This window comes from Hemiscyllium ocellatum, chromosome 16, assembly GCF_020745735.1.
Source record: "Hemiscyllium ocellatum isolate sHemOce1 chromosome 16, sHemOce1.pat.X.cur, whole genome shotgun sequence".
Lineage (NCBI taxonomy): Eukaryota > Metazoa > Chordata > Chondrichthyes > Orectolobiformes > Hemiscylliidae > Hemiscyllium > Hemiscyllium ocellatum.
The window spans coordinates 63,824,721-63,836,731 of record NC_083416.1 but is presented as its reverse complement, the minus strand read 5'-3'; the positions used below and the strand labels follow the sequence as shown (position 1 = coordinate 63,836,731).

The following is a 12,011-nucleotide window of genomic DNA, read 5'->3' as shown; positions in this document are numbered from 1 at the left end:
ACCCCCTCCCCTCTGTTTTTCCCACACCTTAGTAGCCAATCAGCAACCACGGCCTCGGTCCACACATGGTTACTTGCATGAGCATCTGAAAGGCTGCCATTGCTCCTAGCACCATGGTTCTGAAGACCACGCTAGCATATGTCATCTTCTTAAGGAAAGGAGGACAGAAAGGCGGAAAGAGTTTTTTTTAAATGCAACAGATCTGGTTAAGAAAAAGTTATGTTGTTTAGACTTCAGGAACGTCAAAAGGCCATAATGTGATACCTTGCAGCAACTGAACCCGGCAGCAGCTGGGCAAACATGGTTATTAAATGGGATGAATTTGATTTGCATAACACAATCAATAAGAACTGAAATTCCAGGTGCCTTTGTGGTTAAATTCATAAAAAGGGGAAGTTTCCACTGCCAGGTTGAGCTGTTTCCAGGTACAGATGTGTATAAAGCTTCATCTTTTCAGATATTGGTTCTCATTCTGAGTTTGCTGTTTTATTTTTGTTTTGCATTCTTGTTTGTTTATGGCTTTCTACTCAAGGACGACGACATTTTTCTAAATTTAAACACAAGGGTAGGTTTTCTTTTCTTATTATTTCCCTCCGTATTATTTATGTCACACTTTTCCCAAGTTATTTCAATCTATTTTGGGAGAACTTCCTAGCCCTCTCTCAAACTCGTACCCTTGCCCACCCGAGCAAAGAGCACATTGGTACAATGGACAAGACATCAGTCAGAGAGCAGCTGTTTACTATGAGCATGCCAAAACATCAATGCTTTATATAACTCCATTGCCCCAAAAGAACCCAAGAGCAGTGCAGACATTGTGGAATCATAGAGCAATGTTGGGTAGATGTGGGAGCAACCTTATGTCACAAATGACAATAATACGAGGTGACTGAGTACTAAAGTTTAAAAACTGGAAATGCTCAGATCCTCAAAGGGTTGATATGTTGGCTCATCAGCACTGTTCCCAGGTCTGAATATGGCAGTGGTGAAGTACTTCTCCAATGATGCTCACAGACCTCCAAGATGGAGTGTGAAAGTCTTCCTGAGACCCTAGGATGCCAATATTTGTGATTGTAGCCCTGGGTAGGAAGAGGGAATTAGCATATTGATCATATAAATGGGACGTTTTCAGTCCAATGTCATGAGCTGACTGCACTGGTCCTGTAGTTGTACCCAGTTCTTGGCATCTTACCGATCCTATGGGTTTCAGTGGGAAAAGGTGAGTACTTTGTTCATTTGGCCACTCAGCTACCATTTTCACAAAGCCCTGATCTACTGCATCGATGTCAGATGTAAAAAGCAAAAAGCATTTATTTGACTACACTTATTTAAGAAAAGGCAGCACAAATGAAGTATTGTTGGCAGTTAAACCCACTTACAGGTGTATAAAATTATTATCCTCATCAATCACCGATAACATCTGCAAAAATGTCAAGGAACTTTCCTGAACGTTTAATTAAACAGCTGTGTATTTTAATTTGTTGATTTCTCCAGGGTCACTTGTCATACTTTTAATACACATCAGCATCCTTTGGTTCAGTCTTTTAAAAAAAATCAGATTTCCTTTTAACTAAATCAATTATAATACACAGCAGATTAATTACATATTGCGAAATTTGCTGCCTACCTCAGCAGAGTGTTCCTGGAGGTGCATGAGGACGATGATGGCACACACCTGACAATGACCCATCCTTCTACTATGACTGCCTCTCCCTTTCACTTGATTCAAACACTACCTGTTAGCTTTGGTTTACCTTCCCTCTGAAGTGAGAGCCAGAAAAGCTCCACAAGAAAACTGCTCTGACCTGCCTGTTCATCTGCTTCTGATAGCAGCCTTGACATCTCTCGCACCCTCATTGAAATTCAGTGGTGTTAGACCAATATGTGCACAAATTTTAAATTCAAATTGACATGATTTTGGTGACAGCAAGTGTTGAAATTCCATGCAAGAAAGTTTTGTTTTCTTTTTACAGAAAATACCTAATTGGAATTGGCGGTGAAAAGCAATTAGACATTCAAATAAATAAACAATAAATTAATTGCTTATAGCATGACAAAAACACTTATTTTAAAAATTGCAACTTAATAACAAATTCCTTGTGTACCACATGTGATAATGTCATTTCCATTTGAATGTAATTTTCATAACAAGCCATATCGTTATGGAATTAAAAGTTGCAAGTTGTGACTAAGCCAAAAGAGGGCCAGGTCAGAACTCAACCATCATATTCCAAGTGAGCAAAACATTCCTCTCTCTAGCATATCGTTATCTTGTTAAGGACGAGGTGTATCTTCTCAAACAGTAAGGAAAATCATCTTCTCAAACCCAAGCCTCACACTGTAATTGTGTCTTACTACTGCTTTAAATCTCAAGTGACGACACTCTCGGAGCATATTTCAGCAGTGAGTTTCTTCTACAGATTTGACTGAAATTATCGTTGTGTTCCCGATAACCTTCGTTGCTGAGAGAAAGGTGACTTTCATCCTCCTTAGCGCTTCATCAGGACTGAATTTAAACCTCGGTTCCAGAGGTTGACATGGTTTGGCTCTGGCACTAATTGGGACTTGTCTTAAACTCCATGTCATCTTCATCTGGTGCTATCATTAATTCGATTAGAATTTTTCACCATTTTATTTCACTGATTTTGCTGTGAGCTAAGGCTCCTGCTGTAGACAGGCACAGGCCTAGTTTGAATTTCAGCCAATGATTTCATTGACATCATGATGACATTTTAACTTGTGCCAGTGTGGAACCAACCCCTGGATATCAACGATATTGAGAAATTGATGAGATTGTACACTCCCCGTTGGCAAGCTTGAACAGAGGTGGCGGGTAAAATCTTGTTAGGAAAATATAAAATCACTCTGGGCAAATATAAAATCACATACCCTGTCACTTCTGCCCCCACCACAATGTTACCAGCAGCAGGAGTAGTCTTGTGAGATCAAGTAAGACCCACTTAAAGACTTCATCCCACCACTGATGGGATTTAACTACTAATAGAGAAGCCAACACCATGTGAGAAAGGCTTTTGCTCGAAATGTTGATTTTCCTGCTCCTCAGATGCTGCCTGACCTGCTGTGTTTTTCCATCACCAGTCTAATCGAGGCTCTGATTTCCAGCATCTGCAGTACCCACTTCTGCCTAGTTTCACTGTGTGGGCTGGTAGCTGGGAGAGGGCCATCTTTAACAGCCCCTTGAGTGCTTGTCACCCAGCGAGTTTCCAAACATTTACAAAGTTTTGATCTAGTGCTAAAAGACTCCTCAAGTTCTAAGTGCAGTACCAGAAATGGCTACACCTCCTGATGGCACTGCTGATACAACAGAACTGTTGATGTCTGATTGACCAACCACATTGTAAGGCTCAGCTTCCTGTCCCTGAGGCATGGAAATCCCCCTCTTTCGATCAAATAATGGCCAATTAATTGGCTTCATACCAACATTTTAACATGGTGGAAGGGGGGAACCATAAATTGCCCCATAAAGTCTAGCCCAATATTAATTGTTAAAATTGGTAATATAAAATTTGAGTTTTTCAGAAAAAAAAATCAACATCCACTTACCAATCAATCAACACTCTTAAAAAAGTTTTCCTTTTAGATTGGTATTCTTGTGAACTGCCATGATGAATGCATTTCAACAAAACTTGTTACCCTCGTGGACCATGAAAAGATCTTAGTCATTATCCATCTTGCCTGCCCTATCCACTGCAGCCCCTTCTCCTCTAATTCAGACCTCCCCCACACTCCCCTTATTCACTTTGCTTAATGCTTCCTCAGTATCCCAGTACCAACATGACCTTCTTTGATTTTCCATTCTTACCTGCTCCCATTGACATAATTTCCACTGATTTGACCTGGAGTCATTTTTGGGAAATTGCAATGAGACCCAAGAATTAAAATCTCTCAAGTCTGATGGAGAATTACCTAATGGATATTCACTCTGATCCACCCCTTGCATCCCATTCCTGTTAGATCTAACCCATTAATAGTTTCCACCCAAAATAGGGAGTAGTTTTCACGAAATGCCAGACTTCAAGAAAATTATCATTCACTGCACTGTTGACTGCTCTATCATCTCATTGTTTTTTCCTCAAATTTCACATAAAAATGTGAAGAAAACCCAAATTTATTTTAGTAAATATAAAACTATTGCAAACAACACAACTTTGATGATAAAGAAATCTCAATATAATAAAACAGATCTGAATGTCAAGCATAGATATCATTGTACTAAGATGTCAAAAATAATTTACTAATGGTCTCCCACCAGATTCAACTGTTCAATTTAGTATCATAATCACTACAAAACTGTACTCACAGAAAATGATTTCAAGAAGAAACACATCTTAGTAATCACTGCACTGTTCATATTGCTGCCCACAACTGCTATTGTATCAATTTGCTAATCGGCGAAGGATCAGAGTACAAAGCCATGTAAGAAACAGGAGTAAATCGTACGACATCTTTGAGCTGTTCAATTAGACCATGCATGGTCTGTTCCTCAACTCCTGTATTTGATCTAAATCCCTTGACACCCTTCCCTTATGAAATGCTGTCAATCTCAGTCTTGAAAACTGCAATTGACTCAGCATCTGCAGGCTTTTGAATGCCTTATCTCTATGATCCATTGAGTATAATGCCTCTATAGAATTTGAGAAAGTGGGTACAGCAGATACTGGAGATCAGAGTCAAGATTAGAGTGATGCTGGAAAAGCACAGCAAGTCAGGCAGCATCCGAGGAGCAGGAAAATCAATGTTTCGAACAAAAACCCTGATGAAGGGCTTTCGCCCGAAACATCGATTTTCCTGCTCCTCAGATGCTGCCTAACCTGCTATGCTTTTCCAGCACGCCTCTATTGAATGGCCGAGCTTGAATTTTACAAATAGGTCCTATTGATCCGAATTTCTTTATCAGAAGAAATAAATTACTTGTGTCTCCCCATCGAACCTGAAACACCTCAGATGGATCACCCCCTCAATCTCCTCTGCACAATAGAATACAAGCCAAGTAAATGCAATCTGCTGTCATAATTTAGCTCTCAAAACCCTGGTATCATTCTGGCAAATCTGCTGCAGGGCCAATATATATTTTCCTGAATTTGCAGTGCTAACTTTACTCCATTACTCCAGATGGGCTGGGGCAAGCTATCATGGCAACTTAGCAGTTGGTTCGAGAGTGCCAAATCTAACATAATGGAGCAAGCCCTTTACCAGTGGGGGTTGGGGTGGCATCCAAGGAAACCAAACTTGGAAGGAAAAAATGATTATATGTACGGAAAAGGCAATATAAGTGCAGTTTAAAAAGTGCCAGTCCCTTTTAAATATGTGAAGACACTGACAGCAGCTTTATGTGGCTGTGAAGAAATTACTGTAACAGCAAAAGAGTTATTGTCGCTTCACAAGAGATTCTAACGGGCTGAAAATTCCTCTATCCACAGTGCATAGCGACGTGATGAATGTGTTTGCAAAGACTTTGTCCGTTCAATACTCACAGGAAATTAGAAACAGTATCTCTTAGAATTGAGGAACTCTATAAAAACACATTTGATATGTGACTGCACAGAACAATCAAAGGAATTCTTACCCCCAAATGTCAAAAAATAAGCCATGGAAATGACCTTCTCACATGAGAGACACTAGATCCTCTTTGTATAAATTGAATTTCAAATTTTTAGGATGTTCACAGAATAGCTATTTTTTCCAGTATGCATTTTATAATACAAGTGTATGGTTACCACAGAAACAATCTGTTATTTCTTTCTTTCTTTGTCTTTTCTTTTGCCTGTGCCTCATCAGCTGCTTGCCCTGTACTGTGCAGTGGTAACGGTCAATACTCCAAGGGGAACTGCATCTGCTACAGCGGCTGGAAGGGAGCGGAGTGTGATGTCCCTGCCAGTCAGTGCATTGACCCTGCATGCGGAGGCCGTGGGACCTGCACCGCGGGAACCTGTGTCTGCTCTGCAGGCTTCAAAGGCGAGAACTGTGAGGAAGGTACAAACACAACATTGCAGAAATGCTTTCACTGTACTCAAACTGCATTGTGGTAGTTTTGTAAGTAACAAGGTCAGAGAGGGTTACTTTCACTTGCAATTTTAGGGAGTTACATTGAATAAACCCTCAAAACAAGTGTAGGTTTGGAAATACACTTTGATTTTAAAACCCTCACCTTTCTTCTCAAATGCCAATATGGTCTCATCTCCCAACAAAGAACTGCCGATGCTGGAGATGGTCTCGTTTCTCCCTTTCTCTGTAACATTGTACAGCCACTGAGATCCCTGCAGTCCTCCAATCCTAATCTTTTGCACATTGCCAGATCTTATCACTCAGTCATGGTCATGCCTACATAAGCCCTACTGTCTCTCTGTTTCTCCATCTCATTTTCCTCCTTTAAGACATTCCCTAACATCAACATTTTTGAACAAGTATTTGGTCACCACTCTTAATATTATGTGGCTAATGTCAAATGTTGTTTATATTTAAGAATCATCCCACCACATGAAGGCACAATGGAATGAGTGAATCCTTAGAAGAGTATAAAGGAAATAGGAATATACTTAAGAGGGAAATCAGGAGGGCAAAACGTGGACATGAGATAGCTTTGGCAAATAGAATTAAGGAGAATTCAAAGGGTTTTTACAAATGTATTAAGGACAAAAGGGTAACGAGGGAGAGAATAGGGCCCCTCAAAGATCAGCAAGGTGGCCTTTATGTGGAGCCATAGAAAATGGGGAGATACTAAATGAATATTTTGCATCAGTGGAAAAGGATATGGAAGATATAGACTGTAGGGAAATAGATGGTGACATCTTGCAAAATGTCCAGCTTACAGAGGAGGAAGTGCTGGATGTCTTGAAACGGTTAAAGGTGGATAAAACCCCAGGACCTGATCAGGAGAACCCTGAGGGAAGCTAGAGAAGTGATTGCTGGGCCTCTTGCTGAGATATTTGTATCATCGATAGTCACAGGTGAGGTGCCGGAAGACTGGAGGTTGGCAAACGTGGTGCCACTGTTTAAGAAGGGCGGTAAAGACAAGTCAGGAAATTATAGACCGGTAAGCCTGACCTCGGTGGTGGGCAAGTTGTTGGAGGGAATCCTGAGGGACAGGATGTACATGTATTTGGAAAGGCAAGGACTGATTCGGGATAGTCAAGTTTGTGCGTGGGAAATCAATGTTTCAGAAAATTGATTGTGTTTTTTGAAGAAGTTACAAAGAAGATTGATGAGGGCAGAGCAGTAGATGTGATCTATATGGACTTCAGTAAGGTGTTCGACAGGGTTCCCCATGGGAGACTGATAAGCAAGGTTAGATCTCATGGAATATAGGGAGAACTAGCCATTTGGCTCAAAGGTAGCAGACAGAGGGTGGTGGTGGAGGGTTGTTTTTAAGACTGGAGGCCTGTGACCAGAGGAGTGTCACAAGGATTGATGCCGGGCCCTCTACATTTTGTCATTTACATAAATGATTTGGATGCGAGCATAAGAAGTACAATTAGTAAGTTTGTAGATGACACCAAAATTGGAGGTGTAGTGGACAGCGAAGAGGGTTACTTCAAATTACAACAGGATCTGGACCAGATGGCCAATGGGCTGAGAAGTGGCAGATGGAGTTTAATACAGATAAATGCAAGGTGCTGCATTTTGGGAAGGCAACTCTTAGCAGGACTTATACACTTAATGATAAGGTCCTAGGGAGTGTTGCTGAACAAAGAGACCTTGGAGTGCAGGTTCATAGCTCCTTAACCGTGGAGTCACAGGTAGATAGGATAGTGAGGAAGGCGTTTGGTATGCTTTCCTTTATTGGTGAGAGTATTGAGTACAGGAGTTGGGAAGTCATGTTGCAGCTGTACAGGACATTGGTTGGAATATTGTTGGAATATTGCGTGCAATTCTGGTCTCCTTCCTATCGAAAAGATGTTGTGAAACTTGAAAGAGTTCAGAAAAGATTTACAAGGATGTTGCCAGGGTTGGAGGATCTGAGCTACAGGGAGAGGCTGAACAGGCTGGGGCTGTTTTCCCTGGAGCATCAGAGGATGAGGGGTGACCTTATAGAGGTTTATAAAATTATGAGGGGCATGGATAGGATAAACAGACAAAGTCTTTTCCCTGGGGTTGGGGAGTCCAGAACTGGAGGGCATAGATTTAGGGTGAGAGGGGAAAGATATGAAAGAGACCTAAGAGGCAACTTTTTCACACAGAGGGTGGTACGTGTATGGAATGAGCTGCCAGAGGATGTGGTGGAGGCTGGTATAATTGCAACATTTAAGAGGCATTTGGATGGGTATATGAATAGGAAGGGTTTGGAGGGATATGGGCCGGGTGCTGGCAGGTGGGACTAGATTGGGTTGGGATATCTGGTCAGCATGGACGGGTTGGACCGAAAGGTCTGTTTCCATGCTGTACGTCTCTATGACTCTATGACTCTATAAGCTGTTGTTGTTATTCTGTGTCCATTCGGTGTGTTGCAGGCAGCATATTAAATTTGACACTTCCCAACCATTAACATGGCCACTTGCACTCCCTATTTTGGACGACATGTTAAGTCAGATGAAAACGTTATTTGGTTCCAAGGTGGGCTTGCCAATGAAAAGCTTGCCAATTTGAGCTCTCTCTTCAATAATTGAAATAAAACATAAAATATTCTTTTAATGCCCCCACATCCTCTGCTCATTTTCACCCCCTGTCACTCCATTGCAAATCTAGGTCACCTAAAGCCCTCTATGCATCTTTCTCGAATCCTCATACCTCCAACTTTTATCTCCCCTAGCATATCCATGGCCCTTCCTACCCTCTATGCAACCCTATTTCCTGCCACCAAAACCCAATGTCAATTCACTGCTTACTTCCACCTACGTTCCTTCCCTCCTTTACAAATGCCCATGTATACAGGAGAAAAAAAGAAGATCCTCATACTTAAAGGTTTACACTTCATACTACATTCTATTCAGAAAATTACTGGCATTCACAAAAATACTTTTCAGACAGTTCTTGATTAGTTTGACACATTTTGGCAGACTTTGACAATTAAACGCTTCTTGACAGATTTGACACTTCTTGATGGTGATAGGTCTTTTACAGGTTTGACCATTCAAATGATTTTATACACTTTTTACAGACAATTTTCTCAACAGTTCATAATCCCACAGGGTACATAACCCTCACCCCAAAGGGCACCTGACTTAGCTCTACCCCCACCCCTCACCCCCAACCAAATACAGCTATCTTAAATCCACCTCCTTGCCAAAGTATACCTGACCCCCACTCATTGAGACCATATCTAAAGATATCCTTCACTCTCCAAAGGGGTACCTAGACTGGCTATCCAAGGGAAATGCAGATCTGCTCTTACCTTATCTAATCTCCAGACACCATGTTCAAGACATCAAGGATTCCACAATATGATTCAACTGGAGACAGCTGATCAATTCAATGGCTTCCACTTACTGCACATGTGTGAGTCACAGTGTGCCTTAGATCCTACCTCTGTGTAAAGTGAAAAATGATGGGTGTTAGGAAGAGGAATTAAGACTGTGACATACTTCACAATTTTCACCATGACAGCAAATCAAAAGAATTATTAGACTCTCACAGCACAGAAGGCAGCCATTTGAGCCAATGTGTCTGTCCTGCCTCTCCTTACAAGCAACATGTGCCACTCCCCCACACTCTTCCACATCCTTGCGCACTGATGGTAGTTTTTTTGTGCTTGTAATCTGTGCCGTATGTATTGCAGAATGCTGAACATGCAAAAAAGTTGTTTATTTGAAGCCTCAAAAATATATACGTTCCAACCAAGAAATAAGTTGTGGATACTTTATGATCCTTCAAGTAGCACTGGTTGACAAGTTGTGTAGACTATGATGATGCATAGGCTGCAGTGTAGTTTTGGAAAACAGTGGTTTCAAATCAATGTTACGTGGAGTCATGCCACCACATTACTGTTTTTTTTGTTATGGTCAATCATAGGCTTATGCACAAACCTCTTTATGTTGTGCCCTATACATTTCTTGGATCCCAGTTTCATGTTTTTTTTTGATGGTGTAATCCCTAAAAGAAACAACTGACTTCTGTTTTTCATAATTTGTCTTCTTTGGTCCACTACTAAAAAGCAAACAAAATTAATTCCTACATTTATATCACATCTTTCACAATCTCAGAACATCCCAAAGCATTTTATAGCCAGTAATGCAATTCTAAAGTGTAGTTACTATTGGAGTGTAGCTAATGACATGGAGAGAGTTTACATTTCATGGTCTCCTGTTCAAGTTAATTGTCGTTCATATTGTGGTGGCTATTGTGTTTGTATAAATGGCTGACAGGCTGCTACATAAAGTGACCCATTAACACAGTAGCAATCTGACTCGTACAGCATATCTGACATGTTAGCATGTCACACTGACACTCATCAGCTAACAGGTTCACATACTGACTGTAGAAAATATTCATACATTGTGAAAAAAAGCCATCCAATACCTAGTTTGTACAGTCACTGGAAGAAGTATTGGTCTGTCATACTACGATCTATCATTTATTCTCTAATACTTGTGCTTGATTGGTTGTAATCTGATTTTCTTTCCTTTAATACTGGAAGTTACAAAATTGAAAGTTTTGGGAATATCTCCTTTAGTGAGACAAATCGATGCACTTTGAGTCATGGAGTGTTGCTGTGGTGCATTGATAAGAGTGCTTCTGGTCCATATTAGACATTGTTTAATACCAATGTTCAGGCTGGTTTCTTTAAATCAATAAAGTACATCCTCAGTTAATCAATCATCCTTGCTAGTGCCACATCAAAATAATTGGAAGTGAGGCAGGTTGTGGCAATAAAAGGTCAAGTTTCATGTCAAGCACAAGTCGTCTGTATGTGGATGGCTGTGAACAGTGAAACTAGGCTCACAGTAAAGCTGAGTGATGAAATGCCAAATAAAAAAACGCAGGAAGTGTAACACCTGATAATAGAAACTCCACAAGGAACTTGGCAGAACTTCGTTGCAATGAATAGAAATATAACAGAGTAACTATTGGGCCGATTTTTAATGTTCCCCACTGATGGTTTTGCAGGTCGGAGAGCCTGTAAAATTCCTCAGATGGTCTTCCTATCAGACTGATGCCTGTTCCAAAACATTTCCAACAATTTTCCATTGGAATGGCTGAGGCTTCTTCCTACACTGCAGTGCATTGCTCCAGATGGCTGGACCCAGGTGGTAACGTCAGACGTGGCTGTCACAGCCTGGTACCATGGCTTCAGCTCTTGGTTCTGGGATGGTGCCTGTGCACTTCCCCATCTACCTCTGGATCCCTGCCCTCAAAGTGGGATGCCAGTTTTCACTTCTCTGCCATGTTCAGGACAAATACCAAGAACTGTGCCAGGATGCTCTGGATTGACGATGATTGTCTGGCAGCTCAGTGACTTTTAAAGATCACACTGCCACCAGCGATGTCAGTCCATTCGAGACCATCTCAACAGTGGCAAATTGTTATGGGTATAGTCAGTGGTAGAAAGGAGACAGAATCAGATGAGAAGGGCACCATAAGGGTGAGGAAAGTAGTTCATGAGTAAAATTAATGGGATATGGTGAGAGACCTGACTAGGCCTTACAGCAAGAAGCTCTTCTAGTACCTTGATGGAACTGACAGCCAGAAAAGCTCAAGCTTCAGTCCATGGTTTCCTTTTTCATTTGAATTCCTTTAAAATTTTAATTTTAAAATTAAAATTTAAAATTCCTTAAAAATTGCGTTATTACCTTTGTGTTAACTTGTCTTAAAACAGCATTGGTTGTGTGCATTGAAGATAATATTGGCTGTGTGTTATCCTATATCTGGTTAGCTATATGATCTTCTGTGCACAGACACAGCAAACTACATTCTTTTCCTGTACAAGTACACCATCTGCTATGTGTTATCCTGAGTAAACACACTGCTAGCTCTCTTATCCTCCTTGTGACACACTCCTCAATCTTTATTCTCTCTGGCTACATCAAAAAACACTTGATCTCTTTGTATTTGGTTTG

At 40.9% G+C, this 12,011-nt stretch overlaps 1 protein-coding gene across 2 annotated transcripts in view; it reads left to right on the top strand.

Annotated features, from left to right (window-relative positions):
- Positions 1-12,011, top strand: part of tenm2a (teneurin transmembrane protein 2a) — a 797,630-nt gene that overhangs the window by 672,476 nt on the left and 113,143 nt on the right. For both annotated transcript variants that reach the window (XM_060836884.1, XM_060836885.1), the window contains one exon: positions 5,800-5,994. In XM_060836884.1, the coding sequence (XP_060692867.1) occupies positions 5,800-5,994 (195 nt within the window). The remainder of the gene's footprint in view (positions 1-5,799; positions 5,995-12,011) is intronic.